Genomic DNA, 19,761 nt, shown 5'->3' on the forward strand with positions numbered 1-19,761 from the left:
GACACTTTTCCACAGCAGAAGATCCATTCCTTATGTCACTAATCACTATCACAGGGTGAAAATGGGACTTGAATAAGCCTACTGAAGATTGAGGAAGGGTGTAGCATTTCACTGTCAAAATTTTAAGCTAGCTCTGAGAACAGCCCCAATCAGATGGGAGGAAACCACCACTGTGGCAGATTGGTGATTTGCGAAGGTCAGAAAGTTGACTGACCCCCATCCAGCAGCCCCCAGAAGTACATGTGGAAAAGCATGAGGAGCACTGAGCCTTCCTAGTTCTCCTTTCACCAGCTGGAAGAACAGATGTAACACCTTTTTCCGTATATAAAAACATCTGCACATGTGTACACGGGCTAAAACTCTGCAGCAGGAACAACGCATCACACAGTTTAAACAAATAGAAATGGAAACGATTAGAAAACTGATGGAATTTGATCACATTATATTGGCAAATATCGTCTATTCTTATGTGTCAGAAAGACCCACTTTTAACATCAAAAATCAATGCTATGGCTCATGCCCAGCCCACAGCACTCCAGCACCAATGTGTTTGGTATTACTACTACATTCCTTATGCTAAAGCAAAATGCATGTGAGGAAACAAGCCGTACCTCAAACCACCACGCAACAGAATTACTCAGAAGCAAGTGCCAGATGCACTGAGGACCCACTCCTTACAGAATTAGCGTTACTCCTTCTATTGTGACTGCAACCTGCAATTTCCTTAAGTGACTACATTCCTCATAGATTAATAATAACTAATTTCAGATGCGTTCTGAATTATTCATGTGCCTTGGCCAATGATTTTACACTTTCAAATAGAAGTATTTTGGCCAAATAGATGAGGACTCAGTATTAGCTGTTAATCTTATTTGTTTTAAAACTAATTACTGAGGGGCATTTCATCATAGCATATTTCATTGTTTGTAAATTGACTTGGAGATAAGTTTGAATGTAAAAAAGAATTCCACAATTAGTCCATAATAGCAGGGCCATAAATCATAACTACCATTTCATTTTACTGCCATTTAAATTACTTCAGTAGATTCATTAAACCTTTATGAAACATTCTAATGTTCAGAAAGAAAGTGAAAAAGAATAACCTTACTACTAGATCAGAAATAACTTAAACAAGTTGGAATACTATATTGAAACCCAGTAATTCATTATCATAAGATGTACAGTGAAAACAAAACTCATCTGAAAACCACACATGAAGAATGAAGTTCTATGTTACGGAGAATTTAAATAAGCCAAAAAACACTTTTAAGTGATTTTATTATCAGCATTAATTTACTACAAAGCTGACAAAATATATAGGTCAATAAGAATCCTTAAATGCATAGCAATTTTTTCTGAAGTTGAGAAAATAAACAAAGAAGTTGAAGATGAAAAATAGTTTTTTAAAGAATCTTTATTAAAGTTATAGTTTCTAGAAGAAAGGGACACGGTCACAGTATTTTAATAAACTATAAAATAATAAGGTTATTCAACAGAAACTGTTGGAACCACTGCAGGTCAGGAAAAAGTAGCCAGATTTTGAGATTATGTTCTGTCCAATGTAACATCTATAAAGGATTCATTCATATACACCTTCTGGCGTTGTCATAATGGTGAGTTACTACTGAAGAGCAATTCCTTTTAGGAAAGAGAAAGGCATTCATGCAAAAGAAATGCAGAATGTACAACAGAGAAGAAAAGGGTAAAGAGAAAAGCAATGGAAGTGTTGCCATCTCTCCCAGCTACAAATGAGATACCTGGATTGCATGCACTTAAACATCCCTCTGACTTGGGAGGGACTTCAATGTCAGAAGCGGATGGAAGTGGCTCTGGAGAGACAACAAAGTGGACTTTCCTGAGGTCAGAGAGAGAGAGATGATCCTCAAGGAAGAAAAGGTGTCCTAAGGCAGGAATGGCACGGGAACTCCATAATGAGAAAGCACCAAGTAACGGAGCAAGGGGTATGTGAAGGAAACAGTGGCACTAACACACACACACACACACACACACACGGCCGGACACTGGCTTTCATCCTTTTGTAATATGCTCTAAAAATCCCTATGGAAGAATACTCTAAGAAACAGCCAGATAAATCACATGAGAGTTGAGGATGGGAGGCATCCCGGTGTCCCTCAGGCCCAAGCCCTGCTTCATTGCGGACACCCAGAGCTGGGGGCCCAGGGCCACATGGAAGATCTCCAAGGAGGAAATCCCACAGCCTCTGGGCAGCCCGTGCCAGCGCTCCGTCACCTGCACAGCACAGCAGAGCTCCTGCTGTTCAGAGAGAACCTCCTGTGTGCCAGTTTGTGCCCGCTGTCTGTTGTCTTGGTAATGGGCACAAATCATAAATGCATAATTGCCCAAAAACAAATACATGAGGGAGGAGGAAGAAAAAGCTTGAATCTCTCCCCATTCATATGCTTTGCAACAGGTGTTGAAATAAGGCTGACTGAATGCATAATTCAGGACAGTTAACTACCAGGTTTGCTGCCTTATGTAAACAACTACCAACATGACTGAGATCAAAGATGATGTTTGCTATAGCTCTTAGTTAAGATTAGGTTCTGTTACTGGTGGGAGCACACAGTAGTAAAGAAATCATTGAGACTTAGGCTAGAAATAAAATTGACCCACTTTGCTGAAAGTAAGTCCTTCAGTGATCAATAACAGTTATACGCTCACAAAACAAACAAACAAAAACCTAAAAAAGGCAGCATGACAAAAAAGATTTGTTCTGCCCTATTACATAACACTTTTATTCGTCATACTCTACAAAGCTAAACCTGTACAACTTTGTACACATTGCATTGAAAGAACTGTTCACCAGCTATAAGAATAATGAACAAAACATTAGAAACATTAAACTTATGGTCCCTTTTGATTTTTTTTTTTTTTTTTTTTTTTTTTTTTTTTTTTGTGGTCAGTATCAATGTATCAGCTCAAAGCTTTCAAAAGATCGGAAAAAATACCTTAACAACCAAAATATTGACTACAGTGTCCCCTTCAGGGGAGGGGAAGGAAAATCTGTGAATCGGTACCAAATTTGTATCTAAATGCAAAATTCAAGTTCCACTATATAGAAATGTGAAATTACAGCCATCAGTAAAGAATTGTATGGTTAAACAGTAAAGATAAATGTGATTAAAAGTACAGATACAGTTAAAGAACATAAGTAAACATACATGACTGTTTAATTCAAAATCACATTTTTACATAGAAGAAATATTACATTCCAATCTACCAGTATGGCTTTTTCCATGAACAGGTGGGTGCTTCCAGATTAAAAACCCAAAACTTTGTTGTTCAAGAACTGAGAAAAATTTAGCTATGTGAAGAGAATTAATGTAAAGAAATTAAAAGTGAGACCAAAGCAAAGTTTATAATACCAAGATAGACATCACTGTGATTTAGTTGTGGAAGACATTTCACCTTTGCTTTTACTATTTGTCATAGCTATGGCAGCATATTTCACTTGTGAACTTTCATCATAAGATACGGCAGAAAAGGTGTCACTTCCTCATTTGAGAGATTAAAATGCACCTAAGCAAAGCAAAACTAAAATGTGAAGGTTAATGAAAGCATTCAGCTGAACTCAGTTTTGGCTTGTGGATGTGCACAAAACAGAACAAAAAAAATAAACAAACAACTTTTGGCACTTATCCACAGAAAGATGTAAGGTGATTTAATTAAAAAAAAAAAAAAAAAAAAAAGACAGCTAGGAAAAGTGACCAGCTCACAATGAAACTGTACAAGCCATTAGTTCACATTTAAACAATAAATCTGATTGCAGTTTAGAGCACAAAAACATAACTTAAAGTCCTATTTTATTCAAATTTGAAAAACTATATTGATTTTAAGTCGTTTAAATACATTCATTCCCAGTCAAAGTTTTACAGTAACTGATGATTTTCCATCACGCACACAACCAAGTTATAAATCCCTGAAATGTGGATTTATTAGAGGAATACTGATAAAACCTTAACAGAGATACAAATGATACATCACACAGCATCTTACACCTTAACTGTAAGTACTTGACTGTCTTGGATGGTAGATGCATCACTCCTACTGTTAGACACTAACACCAGCCTCTAAGACCAACTGGTTTAACTTGAATTCAGAACAGCTTGCAATTACCTAAAAAAGTGTGGGTTTTTTCCTTTTTCTTTATTTTTTCCCCCAACCACACTAGAAAATGTTCAACTTCTACCTGTATTTCAAAACTCCTGGAAAGAGAATTTTCCAGTTATAACTGGGTCTAAATATACTAAGCTAGAAGAGTCACTGAAGTGAATTTTAGAGTCATTTCAAAATCAGTGCCCTTGCAGAGATTCAATATACAGCAGTACTTCCCTAGATCTAATTGGTGTATCTTTATCCTGTGCACCTCAGAAATTCAATTCACTGTTTTTGGGACTCTTGAAGTTACTCTCATTCTGGCACTGAGTTTCTGTATGGAAGGGCAATTTCCAAACAAAAGGCACTCTGTTATGGGAGAAATCAGAATCATCGGCAACGCAAACAGACAACCTGAAACCTATTTAAGAGAACTGCTGAAGTCTTCGCAAGGTCTGAAATTAAGTACTTTCCTTAAGAAAGGTGGAAAAATAGACCAGCTGCAGTGCACGGGTCTGCATGCACACAGACACTAGCCACTGTATGAGCACAGCGATCTGCCAGTATCTCAGCTTCTTCTTCATTCCAAAGCTTTTTTGGCTTGGGCAGAACCATACCGCTAAGGCTCAGCTGCACTATCAGGTGACTTGCGGAAAGGCCCAGGGAACACCACTGACTGACAATATCGTCTGCATCCCCAACAGCAAGCAGCTTCAGAGAGTGGCAAGTAGCACAGGTGTTCCTTTAAAAGAATGAGAGCATGGGCACGCTTCTATTTTATTCCACTTCCTACTGCTATTTCTTCCTCTCTTCACCCTTCCCTCCCACTCTTCTCCCACCACTGAATAAAAATAAAAATAAAACAATCCACTGTCTTGGGAATGAAGCTTTCCTTAATGATAGAAAAACTCACACTTAGTCTGAATAAGGGATGTGCAAAACAGAAGTAATTTCCCTGAGGCAAAGATCTTCAAGTCATGCCTAGCTTACATTGTCTATTCTCATTTCAAGCTGTTGATGTATTTGGCACAATGAGGCCTTGATCTGGAGTCTCGTGGCATTATCACAGTCTAAACAATATAATTATATAATGAAGTAGAAGTTACAAATGCTTCATTCTCTCCTTCCATTTTGTTTTCTTATATTTACTCATTAAAATCCTGTTTCTTCTCAAAGATGGCATTCAGATTCCTGGCAGAAAGGTGGAGTGACAACCTTTAAATAAAGTTGGTCACAAAAACTGCCTAAACAGGCAATCACAGTAATTATTGTTCTCAACACATGAATAACAGGGTAAAAATTAATGGCCTGTTACATACGGGTCAAAAACAGATGATTCAAGTCTTTCTTACATCACAGAAAAACTTCAAGAGAGGTAAAAGAAAGTCATGCTGTGAATGCTTCCAGTCTAAAACACGAAAGAAGCAAAGCTTGAAGGCAGGTCTTTCCAGCTTTCCCTTTTTATATATAAATTGCACTTCTTATCCAAAGCAACTCAAAGTCTAAGTTGTAATAGAAATTTGGAGCTGCAGTACGGTATCAGAGTACCTTTGTTTGACATCTGAAGTACAGGTAACTAGTTTCCAGCTACCCTGCATCCACAGCCACACGTGAGCTCCACACCTTTCTGCTTAACAAAGCATCTGCCATTAAATGCCATGCCACTGGGTGAGTACAGAACAGAACGAAACAGAGCTTAAGGCCTTTATCTCCAGAAGGAGCTGAAAAGTGTGGCACAACCCATGACCAATACTTAATACTCAAATTAACACACCCCCACCCAGGGCTCAAATAATTAGTCACTCTTTCTAACGTTTCTTTCACAAGACAATCATACCGCCAGCAAGCAACAGTGCCAGGTAAGCATTTTTAAGGTCTCAATAAATCATAACAAAGGGCACTTCTGAGAAAGATCATTTTAAAGATTTGGTTCTAGAAATAGACACCACACTCACATTCAAGGGACATTCTTCACTTTTAGGCCTTTGTCACAAATCTGAATCTTTATTGTTCTGAAAGAAATGCTATAAATGTAAGACTCAAAACAAGAACTCCAACTTTCAGTCTCGGAAGAGGTGTGGTTCAAATGCCCATATCACATGTAACAAGAAAACTTCCTTAGAAAAGGAAAAAAATTACTGTAAAGTCTTTCATAAAAATGAAAATGCAATCCGATGTTTTTCTCATTAGTTTGTGTACAGGCGGGCACCAAAAAACTTGCATTTTCTTTTGAATTCTTGCTATGACGCTTGACGAACTTTCTGCCATTCGACAAACTCATCCAGAAGTACAGGCCCTGCAAAAGGAAGAAACTCAGAGTAATATCTACCACAGTCTTTCAAACATTTTCTCTTAACATACAGAGGTTAAAACTGAGCCTAGGCAACATGCACGTTAACCCTTACAGCCAAACACTTATGAAGACATGAGATGACTACAATCACTTCAATCCAAGGGTGGAATGAATAACACTACACAGTGAACTACAAAAAAAGGTATTCTTAACACACATAATAGGTGTACTGAACTGAATGGAAAGCATCAGAGTATATTCTAAAATGGGGCAAGTGACTCCTTCTTGCTGGAACTTCCAGAATTACACAATTAGAAACGCAGAATAAAATTGGATAACCTCTGCAATTCAGTTATAGTAGGCCTGACTATCAGCTAAGTGTAGACTTCAAGCTCCCTAAAGCATTTCTCAAGTACCAGCAGCTAGGCTACTTTATAATTTAACTAGAATTCATTACGTGTAAGTGTAAAAGAAGAGTTTGCTATTTACAGTTTAGCTTGCAAATAGTGTTTTCCTGTAGTAAGCAGCTTTACTAGATCCTTAAGTGGATATAAGTTGGCTTAGGTACATCGTCATGCCACAGACTTGCTTCTAAAATTAGTACCTGCAGTTCAGAAACGAGTGGCTGTTAGGACAGTTTTCTATGTGTTTCTGGAAAATAATTAGTTTTCCCTTCAAAGTACTGCTTCTGCTATTTAATGCACTCATGTTTTATGCCAATTAAAAATGCTAACAATAATAGCTGAATAAATGAAATGTTACGATTACTTACATGCACCATCTTCATCATAGTTGCTAAGATCTGCATGGACAGTTCTGCTGAACTCTAGCACATTGTACCACTGGTCCTTGTTCATGACTCTATACTTCGATTGCTAGGAAAAGAATTTAATTTCAAAACATTAAAATGCCAACATTAAAATGCTGCACGTTCTTTCCAGTTTTCTCTCATTTGTAATCTTCACTCAGTTCCTAAAAAACAATTCAGTGGGCAACAACAGCCACTCTCTCCCTTGGTTTTCCAGTTTTTAGAAGACTATGCAGCACATATTCCATAGCTCTAAAATTACAGAAAATAGTTTCTTGAAAGAAGATCAGAGCAAAACTGAAATAAGTTCACTGTATTCTGAAGCCTCAAAAACCTGTTTTTATCTTGCTCTCAAGTGAGGCATGCTTAGCACAGGTGCATTTCCAGAATGAACAGCTGCAGGAATCTTTTCTCCAAGATGTAAAGTAGCATTACTGTAAGGACACATACTTTCCTCCAACTTATCACTGATTTTATGTCCCAAGCCTAGTATGCTGAGCAGTGTATATACATTTACACTACTAAATTGCTTGTGGCTAAGAAGAATCTTCCAGAGGCAGTCAGAGCTTAAGGTACCTACACATCATTATCTACAGAAGGCAGATTTGAAATTAACATGTGTAGCTAAAGAGACAGGCTCTACTAATTTTACCTTTATTGCCCTAATTAAGATGGAATTTTGTTGCCTTCGATTGGAGAAGGGGAGAGAGGAAAAGTGATCTGTGATGTATATAAGAACATCACTGTTTCAGAAGGAGCCTGAGGAAGGGAAAAGGAGAAACCTGGATACATTCTTGACCCAAACAACACAAATCCTGAAATCCTCTCATGAAACTGCCCAACTAGCATTCTATCATTCTAAAACTCAAGGAAACGCCTACCTCCAGGTACTGATAAAATACTGAAAACAGTGGCCAAGTTCTTCCAAGCAGAAGCGCTAACATGGATTTTGCAGTATCAATATCAAGACTTCGCTGGTCTTTGTCCTAGAGTTACATAAAGAAAGCACAAGAACACTGAAGTACAAACTCACTGAATAACTAAAATTATAACTTCTCTAAGATGCCAGTAGCCTTACCCTTGCAAAATCAAAGGCATATCTGTAGATATTCTTAAAGGATGAGATGTCATTCAACTGTGACCGCAAGAAGTCAAATTTACTCTGTAACTTTTCTGTACAGTCACACCTTAAAATAAAGGAGAACAAATGGTGTTAGAAGTTCAAAACAAAACATTTGGACCATGAAAAATGCCAGGAAGAGTAAAAAAAAATAAAAGTAACTGCAATCAGCAAATCACAGAATCACAGAACTACAGCAGGTCACACAGGTAGGCATCCAGGCAGGTCTTGAACATCTCCAGAGAAGGAGACTCCACCACCTCCCTGGGCAGCCTGTTCCAGTGCTCCGTCACCTCACTGTAAAGAAGTTCTTGCACACATTTGTGCGGAACTTCCTGTGCTGCAGTTTCCAGCCGTTTCCCCTTGTCCTGTCTCCACTCACCACTGAAAAGATTCCAGCCTCACCATTCTGCCCCCCACACCTTAGATATTTATAGACCTGGATCAGGTCCCCTCTCAGTCTCCTTTTCTCAAGGCTGAATAGACCCAGTTCACTCAGCCTTTCTTCATAGGAGAGATGCTCCAGGCCCTTCACCATCTTTGTGGCCCTCCGCTGGACTCTTTCCAAGAGATCCCTGTCTTTTTTGTACTGGGGAGCCCAGAACTGGACGCAGTACTCCGGATGAGGCCTCACCAGGGCAGAGTAGAGGGGGAGGATCACCTCCCTCGACCTGCTGGCCACGCTCTTTTTAATGCATCCCAGGATGCCATTGGCCCTCTTGGCCACAAGGGCACACTGCTGGCTCGTGGCCAACCTGTCGTCCACCTGGACACCCAGGTCCCTCTCCGCAGAACTCCCCTCCAGCATTCATAATGCTGTGGAGGTAATGTGAACACTGGACATGCTCAGAAATTTGCAGCTGACGACTGCTGAGGTTCTGTAAACAAGATTTTTTTTTTAAGTATCAGCAATATCAGCCTTTTAAAAACCCATCAACCATACTTCTAAAAAAAGTCCTTCCATGCCATACTCATTATTTCCTTACCTTTCAATCATTCTTAACTTTGTAGACAACAGTACTCAACATGCACTGAAGTGATACAGCCCTTACTTACAGCTGGATTCTGTTCCATACACCTTTGGGAAAAAAGCCCAAAAACTAAAAAACACTTCCAAGTCCATACCTGTGTGAGTAGCAGGATTCAGCAGGTGCTTAGCAAAACTTACTGAGGTCTGGGAGTGTTTTATGACTGATAAACGCAAACTCTGATAAGCCCGTATCACCTGGACTAGTCAGTAGCTATTGAACCGAAAACTCACAAGTTGAGCAAGGATTTACCAGTCTGTTAGTTGGTATGAAAACCCTTTGGTAAAAACCCTCTCTCTTACTAATCCCAGGAAGGAAAGTCTTCCTGTACTTTACCTAGCAATCACTTCTTTCATAATAAAAAATTGGTTAGCTTCACCAACACTGGCACTGGAGAATGTAATTTACTCGTGTAAATCCTGTGGGAAAGGCTCACTCTAAAAGAACAGTTGTTACATTATAATCACATTTTATTTTTATAAAAATAACAGCTGTGTTGGGTTAAAAAAATCCACCTTCTTCTGTTCTCCGTTTGACAGAAGCAGTACTTTCAGAAACACACAGATATACGCATAAATACTTCCTCTGGGGTACCCGTCTGCCTCCTGCCTCTCAGAGAACATATTCTTTAAGGACTTGCACCAGAAGCCCTCAGCAACGGGCATTTCAGGAGTCCTCCAGCACACTGCCAAGATGTTGCACCTTGATGGGGAACTTTCCCTGCAGCTGATATTCCTGTTCATCAGTTCTGCTAGCCCATGCAAGCACATATGCAGATCTGTCTCTACCAGAACAGCTGCAATGAGAAAAATGTAATGATTCCAGCTAGTGAAGCCTTTTTGCTCAGTGGAACGCTTTTGTTATTGTCTCCAGCAGCATGTAGGTAAAGCAGGGCAAAGTCCAAGCTAAGATTAGTGCTAAATAAACAATTACCTAATTATGTTCCGTATTTAAATTATAAGAACTTAAGATGTTTATATTATTAACAAAATAAACAACTTAAAACTCAACTGAGATTATTTATCATAAAATACGTACAAACGTCAGCATACCTACGTCTCCTACAAAACACTTAGTTAAAGTTGCTCAAATATAAGTGTAAATACAAAGTGAAACTGCTATTATTGTCTATTCTGTAATTGGTAATATTAATCAGTACTGGTACCAGTGCTAACTGACATCTTGGTCAGCAACATGGACACTGGGTTTGAACGTGCCTTCACAGCAAGTCAGCCCACGACACAAAACTGAGTGGTGCTGTCAACACGCTGAGGGAAAGTGACACCACACAGAGAGACCTGCACAGGCTGGAGGAGAGATGCCCATGTGAACGTCATGCAGTTCAGCGCTATCAAATGCAGTTTTGCACCTAGGTTGGGGCAATCCATAAGCACAAACTCAGGCTGGGCAGAAAACAGATTGAGAGCAGCACTGATGAGAAGGGCTTCAGGATGTTGGTTGATGAAAAGCTCAGCAAGAGCCGGCAATGTGTGTCTGCAGCTCAGAAGGCCATACCACAGCTTCATCAAAAGAAGCACAGCCAGTAGACCAAGGGAGGTGACCCTACCCCTCCACTTCGCTCTTGTGAGCCCCCACCTGCAGTATCACAAGTGGGGCCCCCAGCACAAGGACACAGACTCGCTAGAGGAGGTCCAGAGGAAGGTCACGAGGATGCTTAGAGGGCTGGAACACCTCTCCGATGAAGACAGGCTGAGAGCTGGTGTTACTGGGGTTATTTAGCCTAGAGAAGTTCTGAGGATACACTATAGAGGCCTTCCGATACTCACAAGTGGCTTGCAGAGTAAATGGGGCAGGAACTCTTTATCATGGAATACAGGGATAACAGTTCAAAACTTGAAGAGGGGAGATTTTGGTTAGATGTTAGGAAGAAATTCTTTACTCAGAGAGAGGTGAAGCACTGGCACAACATTCTCAGAGACATTATGGGTGCCCCATCCCTGGAGATGTTCAAGGCGTGGTTGGACGGGGCCCTGGGCAGCCTGATCTAGCAGGTGGCAGAACTGCCCACAGCAGGGGAGTTGGATCTACGTGTTCTTTAACGTTCCTTCCAATGCAATCCATTCCATGATTCGCTCATACGTACTGTAACACAAAAGTAATTTCCTTAAAAAAAAAATTAAGGAATAAATGAAAGCGCGCTACATCTCAAGATGCTACTGCGGAGCTACTGTCAACCTATTTAAAACTGAGCAGTTTAATCAATCACATTCAGACACTGCTCTGAGGTCTGATACAGGGACATAGCATTTAAAGCCACTTCCACACTCACTCAGTGATTCTGTTCACACTGGTACACTAAGTAGTTTCCAAACCACTCTTTTATAAACACAGCTGTTTCTGTGTCTGCATCATGAAGATGACTGAGATCAATGGGAATCAAGTTTTCATATTAAAAAAAAAAAAAAAAAAAAAAGTGCTAAGACAGTCCTTTATTAACAGCAAGTGCAGTGACAGCCTTCATATTGCAACTAGATGTTTTACTTTGTGGGTATGTGGAGCCCATAGCTGACAAACACACAAATCTCCTTCTCCACTATTTGTCATATACCTAGAGTTCAATGCTCGAGTTATTCAGTCTCCAAAGACTTGAAAGCAAAATGTAAGTAAGCAGTCACTTGCTAAGGGCTATTCATTTCATCCTAACAAGGCATCTGAAAGAGCTGAAATAAGTTGTGCAGCTGAGGCGCTCTGCTGACAATGAGAAGAGTTTCAGACATTCAGATGATTAGTGTAGATTCAGGGAACCAGATTTCATATATATGAAAATGTCATGGACCACCCTACCAACATGACATACTAGAATCCTTACTTCCATAACTTAAGTATGATCAACTTCCATTTAATGCATGATCCACCTTAATTTTGACAGTAAATACCATAACACATAGCTATTTTTCTCCTCTTCTCTGTAAGAACAAATTTCATCAGTGTATCACAAAACCACAGATTAAAAGAAATAATCCTGCAAATGAAGAATGCTACTTCAAGATTCAGGCATTCAAATGTTGGCATTTAATTGCAGCCAAGAGCTTAGATTTTGATGTCTTCAGCTTTATGTGCTGCCATTCATAGAGCTCTAGCCAACCAACCCACAAGAGTAATTCAGCTGACCAAACTGGCCAGTACACCAGGCTTTGGTGTACACTGAATGCCACCTTACGTTCCAGCGCATTCACCAGATCTAGAGAAACTGCAGTAAGAGCTTAAGAAATCCAGCTGTTGCACATTAACCACACATTTAGATGTCTTGACCTGAATTCCTCCCAATGCTGACGATGCAATTACGTGACAAGGTGTTCCACGCATTTTGAAATAAAGATTCTGTAGTACAGTTCAGACTTAGGACACATGCTGGGCTTTTAATACTTGCAATGTTATTTCTCCATGTAAAACTGTAATAATGCTGTGCAAGAATATAATGATCCTGCTGCTCTAATAGCGTAAATCCTTCTCTTTCAAAACTCCTGTCAAACCTTTAACAAGAACCTGGAGTCCCTTGATCCCTATAGAGTCCATTATTATGATCCCCCATTCCCAGAAAGCACAAAGAACACAAGTCTACAGATTTCTGTTTTTTTAAGCCATTGAGCCTTCAGTTCTTTCATATGAGTGTCACAGGTTGACCAGATGCTTAGCCTACAACCTGGTGCTATACCACTGTTTTGCTCCCCCCCAAGTAACTGTTTTAGGCTTAGGTAGGTGCTTCAATTATGTCTGTTTATATAGAGATGCATAAAAGTATATAAAAAAATATATGTATTTTGTCTTAAATACATTACATCTACAGGATGATGAGCTCTATTCTTAAAATGAAGATTTAATTCTTAATTACACTAGATTATTACAGACAGAAATTAAGTCTACAGTATTGGCTCTGAAGAGTTGCCATGCATGTTTGTGCACACAATCAGCTAGACTGGCTGATTTTTGAAGCCTTCTAGTTGGTATAAAAATTAAGTTCCTTATAGAATTGACTTATACTTATTTACTACAGTACATCTAAAAATGAATACAGTTTAACTGAATGCAGTATCATAACAAGTCACCCTTGAAACATTAATGAATCCTAAGGTTCATAAATAACAAAACAACAGCTGAGCCTAACCTCACCAAAAGCTAACAGTTATACAAACAGGCATCTCTTTAGCATTTTACAAAAATAAAAAATAAAAAAATCCTACACACAGGAGGATTTGAGAAATCTACTTATAAACTGAAAAAGCATCATTCAACTTAAGCAATTAAAAATGGCTTCTGACCTGTATCTAGTAGATAATAACAATAAACAGTAGATTATCAAAAATAGGCCTCATCTCTAAAGCTTGGATATCAGTAACCAGCTTCTCAGAATACCAGTGCTGAGATAGAAGCAGATCTGAGATGTCCTTGAACATGTATCTGGTAACTGGTATTTTAACATGCCATCAAAACCTGATTAAGATTAGACAAACTTTTTGTGAAGTCATCAGATTCCCAATCTGATGAAATACAATAGCTACTTCAGCTGGTGACTGAAACCAGACCTAAAAACCAAGAGCTTCTGTGTCTTATTGCCAACATACAAGAAATAGTGGGCAAGATTCATTAAGGTACAGGTATAAAAATTTAATAGAACGTTCAAATTTGATATGTAAAAAACAAACAAAAACCCTCTTACTGTAATGAGGTCATCCCCTTTAACCATTCTTCCTTGGTAAAAAATCCCATGCTTTCAGCCTCTAGCTTCCAGGCTAAAACTAACATAATAATCTGGTGGAAACAAACAAGGGGAAAAAAACGGAGTTAGTATGTAAGAAAAAATTGATTTCTAGACTTCTTTTGAAGAAAACTCCAAACATTCAAACAAGATATGCAACTCTGCTTACTGAAACGAAGAGCTGTACATGGAACTAAGTCTAATCCAGTAAAAGTGTGATTAGTATTGTGAAAGAAACCTACATTTTCAGGTTCGACACCAATGTCTTCACAGAACTTTTCCATTCCTTCAGGCCCCACAACATCGTCAGGACCTTCGGAACCAAAAACAAACCAAAATGAAATAGAAGTAACATTTAATGAATGTAAATTACATTTGAATTATCACATTCCAAGGTAGAATTAGACAATGTTTTATACTTATACAATGTTTTATAGCTTATATAAAAGCTATCTTTAAGAACACCGCATTACTTTATTAATTAGATTTTGTATTACAGCCACTGTATCAGCTGCAACATGCAGACAGGTATGAAATGCTTGTCAATGACATAACTGTAAGGACCAAAAGCAAAAGGCATGCAGAACTGCTGTGAATTGCCTTCCCAGAACAGCGTACCACTATTTTATTTCACTTATGTGGGTTTTCAGAAGCATCCACTGAGCTTCACACAGACACAGCTAAACTCAGCAAATGTCACCTCTGCCCTATGAATAATGTTCTCCAAATAGTTATTTTACCAGCACAAAAAAACCTACATCTGTCTGACCTACCTGTTGCCATTATGGGTTTGCTCTAACATTGCAGATAACGATTCTTATAATAAATATTAACTCTTTATGATCAAAGCAGTATAATAAATCTGAAAAAAATGCTGGGCAAAAAGTAATAAAAGCCTTGGCTACAATGAAAAGAACTGAGATCAGAACACTTAATATTATGCTGTTAGCTTTCACTTATAACACAAAGAATGCCTAAAAAAGCAGCAATAGATTGTATTTAGAGAGCATATACGGACACTGCAAAATGGATTGTTTCCCTGAGTCCCTCTGGTTTCAGCTATTTCTGCTAAGCCTGTTCCAAAAACTTCCAGGCAACCCAATATTATCAGGGGGCTTTCTGACATGCTGTTTTGTACACATTTGAGATCTTGATGTTAACACTGCTTTAGTGAACATGAGCCCATGTAAACGGCAAAGGCTGTGTGCTCAAGAACAAAATATCACAGAATGTTTGAGAAATGTTGCTACTTTAAAAAAGAAAAAGAAAAAAAGCTGTTCTGTTTCTCTGTTTAAATTATGAAGAGATACAAGATATGGCATATTTAGATTACTGGTTAACTAACAATTATGACTCCCTACAATGAATTCTTGATTGAACAACAATAAAATATATAAGCCTTAAAAGATTAAAGGCACTTGAGTTACTTGTATTGTAAGAAGAAAATAAACAGAACAGAGAGGAAATTTTCCACAGGAAAGACTTCAAAACAGTACAGCTCAAATCTAATTGAGAATGCAGATTACTAGAATCAAGAGTAGTTCATTACTCTGGAAACACTGTCAGTAAGGGACTGGTTTTGAATCATAGCCTCAAACCAATCCCTGTAAGATAAAACACCAGCTCATTTCATATTGAGAACTGAGGCAATAAAGAATTTTAGTTACCAGTTAGCCAAGATGGACTTTAGTTAGTGACTATGTAAGAAAAGAAACTGATCATAGTTTACAGATGCAGAATTTCTAATCATACTGCAGTTTATTTACTAATTATAATTGTTCAGTGAGTGCTGCAATATACATTAGACATTTTCTCAAGGCAACTACTACTTGGGTAGTGAGTTAATTTATTCACAAGAGGGTACTTCCAGCTCTTGTGAACAAAACCTTAGTTATTTATGACATAAAACGTGTTAGGATAGATTCTCAGCAGAACCAGTATAAACATCTATCAACCTTTTTCTGAAATATGAAAACATGGAGCTTAGATCATTAATTATTATTTTATTATCATTCCAATTTGATTACAAACAAGATCACTGGAGAAATAAATTTCTATCTAAATGCTCATGGTCCCAACTTCTACTTGTCCTTTCCTAATGAGCAGCAGAATCCCTCAGTTCAACACTGCATACCATGCAACATCAGTCATTTTATTTTGACAAATGCCATGTAAAATTATGAAGCGTAGAGGAAGAAGAGAAAAACAAGAAGACAAACCCTGAGAATGTGTTAGCAAAAGCCATATGAATTCAAGGGTATATGGACATACTTACGTCTCCATGAGGACACAAAGCAAAAATGCAAATAATATCTGATGTATTTATTTGTTTTAAACAAAGCCATGCCATTTTAAATATGAATATACTGCATATTACCTGCATATTCATGAAACCATGCTAGGCACTTCTTGCTTGAAAAATGTTCCTCTCCGCTTATTACTTTACCAGATGCTTGTGACCTGCAATAGCTTATAGAAACAGAAGGACAAGAAGTGTTATTTTAATATGAGAAATGGGAAACCAGTTACATTGTGTTTATTTTTTACTTCAAATTAAGCCAACTGTTTAATGAAGTCAATATACACAAAAAAGCTGAATTTAAGAGGCAATTGTCAGCCGTCCTATTTCAACACTCACTGGAACAAGGAATTACCTCGGAAAACAACCTTACCTTAGCCTGATTTATTCCAACTATGACTTTTACTGATATGCTGAAATACTGCTACCTGATAGATGTTAAACCAAAAATCCACATGCAGGTGTTCAAAACGTCACCTCTTAGTAACTCAAATGCCTTAGCTACTCACAGACACACATACACACACACACAAATATATGTAAGACTTTAATGTTGGTCTCTAATAAACAGCATGATCTTCAATCAAGGGTGCTGAATATGCACAGATCCAATTTAGGTCATCAGGAGCTGCAGTTTGACATATTTAAAAGTCAGGCTATTTATATTTAGGCACCCAAATTTGGGAAGAAAACTCGGTCAGCTTGTTTATATTAAGCATGTAACTAAATCTCTAAGTTCTATGGCTGTTTGGTGCACATACAAGAATAGTATTATACAGCCTATGGAAAGACCCAAACAGCTGTGCACAAGCAGCTCCCACTCCCTACATTACCTTCCTTATGTGCCACAATATCCTTTTCATCTAGGAAGCCAATTTTTGTACCTTAGCATTCCACAAAAGAATGCACAACATAACTGATTGTTTCCAGTAAAAACATGACTACATGAAAACATCTTTATTCAGTAAGAAGCACCTTTACAAAGCATTCTCCTCTCAAACAGAGTACTTCTAGAATGTGCTATGATTACTTCTAAGAACTAGGTGAAAGTAGTTGGAGCTGCATAATTTTAAATCCTCTCATACCAAGACTGCCATTTTAAAAATAAAAATGTCAAACAAAAAAAGAATGGTTCAATTCTAAAGGTGCTGGTCAATTTCAGCTCCTACATATTGCTTTAAGCTTCCCTGGGAGAAAAAGGTATACAACACAAATAGCCAAAGGCCCTTAACAACACTAGTCACTAGGAAGGAAGAGCCATACTACTGTGTGTTGGTTTCAGTCATGTTAGCGTATAGCTATTTCTATAGACATATAGATGTTTCATTAAATAATATCAGCAATATATTGCTGCATTTAAACACTCCATTAGAAATGTTCCTATCTTCACCATTTTGTGACCAGCTAATACAAATATTCATTTTTGGTTATCAGTGTTCAAGAACTGAAACTGGAACAGCTGCAGAGAATGGCTATGATAGGCAAGGAAACTGAAAATCTGTCATACAAACCAGAAGAATTTAGACTGCTTCACAAAGTAAAGCATCAGAAAAGAAATTCTCACTCTGAATGCTCTAAGAGGTGGAACCACGAGAAAGAAGCACTACATAAAGCATGACTCAACTATCCCTTCCAACTCAGGCTGTTTTATGATTCCATTATAATGTTAGCAGAACGGTTATTAAGTAGTGGCTCTGAATAAGTTCAGACTGAAAATAAAAGATCATCAGCACCCGCAATAAGCGGCCTCTGGAGCAGTTACCCACAGTAAATAGTCGTAACAAAATAGAAGCTGAGGTGCTTCTGCTCTAAGTTCAAGTTTGGTCAACCTAAGAGGAAGAGCCTAGGCCGCAATTTCTCGCAAAAGCCATTCCCGTAGCACTGATTTCATAAGTCTGTTGTATTCTAATGTCTTCAGGATGTTTATTGTAACTGCTACATTACTATTATGCTTGGAAAGTTCTCAGAGATAGAGAACGCCTGCGGTTTCTTACAGAAAGCCACATGGGATGCTCCTGCTGCTACGCTGTAGCATTCTAATGGCCATTTTCAGGCACCATGGCTTAAGTGTCCTCTTTATGCATGTCAATCAACAAAACTCTTTTGGATCTGGACAGTGAGATCACATCTGGAATACTGTACAGTTCTGGGCTCCTCAGTTCAAGAAAGACATGGAACTCGAGTCCAGCAGAAGGCCACAAAGATGATGAGGGGCCTGGAGCATCTCCAGCATGAGGAAAGGCTGAGAGACCTGGGGCTGCTGAGCCTGGAGGAGACTGACGAGGATCTTATCACTGTTGATAAACATCTAAAGTACAATCACTGTTTATAAATAGCTAGAGTACAAGGCTCAAGTCGATAGGACTAGGCTCTATCCAGCAACATGCAGCAACAGAACTAGGAGCAACAGGCAAAGCCTGGAACACAGGAAGTTGGGTACAAACATGAGGAAGAACTTCTTTACTGCCAGTGTGACAGAGCACTGGAACGGGCTGCCCATAGAGACTGGGGAGTCTCCTTCCAGCCGGGTGCTTTCCTGTGCAACCTATTGCAGGGAACCCACTGTAACGGGTTTTATTACCTGCCTTTATTAATGAAACCGTTCCCGATTTTGCTTAGGGGCACACTGACCATTTCAGCGCCGGCCCTCCGACTACAGCCAACGGCACGAAAGAGGAGAGCCGCCCGCTGCAGGCGCGAGCTCAGGGAGAGGCAGAAGACAGGCTGCACTCGAACCCTACGCTACAGCAGCAAGCAAAGCCCGCACGGGACACGAGCAGCTCCGCAGCGCTCCTCCTGAGGCTCTCAGCGGCCGCCGCCAGCACCGCCGCGGCCGGGCAGACGGGCGGGGGGGGGGGGGGGGCGATCCCCGCTCCCCGCCCGCCTACCCGCGCGAGACCCGCAACTGGCAACAGCCGCCGGAGGCCCGGCCCGCTGGCCGCAGACGCTACCTGCCGAGTTTACACTTCTTGAGGCCGGTCTCGTCCGCCGCCGCCGGCCCCGAGGATTTTCTCTTCTTCTTCACCGGCATCGTTCTGCTCCGGCCGGGGGCCGCCCCAGTGCCGGGGCTCGCCGCCTGGGCCCCCCGGGCTCAGCGCTCCTGCCGCTGCTGTCGGGCGAGAGCGGAGGCGAGAGCGGCCCCGTCTCACCCCACTGCTGCTGGTCCCCGCCCCGCTGGGCTCGGCCGGTTCTAGTTGGGTCGGGCCGGGCCGGGCCAGGCCGGGCCCCGCCGCCGCCGCGCCGGTCCGAGCAGTGAGCTTCGCGCCCGGGGCGGGAACGGGGAACCGGGCGGCAGCGGCTGCGGAGGGAACGGCGGCGACCCGGACGCAGACGGCGCGGACACGGAAGTGACAGCGCCGCGGCGGGGCGGGGCGTCCGCG

General features: G+C 40.0%; 1 protein-coding gene across 1 annotated transcript; it reads right to left on the reverse strand.

Annotated features, from left to right (window-relative positions):
- Positions 1-3,173: 3,173 nt before the first annotated feature.
- Positions 3,174-19,690, reverse strand: DCUN1D5 (defective in cullin neddylation 1 domain containing 5). Its single transcript, XM_052670980.1, has 8 exons — positions 19,333-19,690; positions 16,460-16,551; positions 14,325-14,395; positions 14,044-14,135; positions 8,296-8,404; positions 8,099-8,203; positions 7,182-7,284; positions 3,174-6,412 (listed from the first exon to the last, which is right to left on the reverse strand). Exons 1-8 carry the CDS (start codon positions 19,410-19,412, stop codon positions 6,357-6,359), a joined length of 708 nt encoding a protein of 235 aa, XP_052526940.1. The 5' UTR covers positions 19,413-19,690; the 3' UTR covers positions 3,174-6,356.
- Between the last annotated feature and the right edge of the window lie 71 nt (positions 19,691-19,761).

This window comes from Tympanuchus pallidicinctus, unplaced genomic scaffold (genome assembly GCF_026119805.1).
Source record: "Tympanuchus pallidicinctus isolate F22 unplaced genomic scaffold, pur_lepc_1.0 scaffold11, whole genome shotgun sequence".
NCBI lineage: Eukaryota > Metazoa > Chordata > Aves > Galliformes > Phasianidae > Tympanuchus > Tympanuchus pallidicinctus.

Excerpts from the sequence above, each read along its gene's own strand:
- DCUN1D5 (XM_052670980.1), bottom strand. The coding sequence starts at position 19,412 with ATGCCGGTGAAGAAGAAGAGAAAATCCTCGGGGCCGGCGGCGGCGGAC. Across the intron at positions 16,552-19,332 it reads AAGAAGTGTAAACTCGGCAG|CTATTGCAGGTCACAAGCAT; the intron begins GTAGCGTCTGCG and ends TGTTTCTATAAG. Across the intron at positions 6,413-7,181 it reads CTATGATGAAGATGGTGCAT|GGCCTGTACTTCTGGATGAG; the intron begins GTAAGTAATCGT and ends TTCCTTTTGCAG.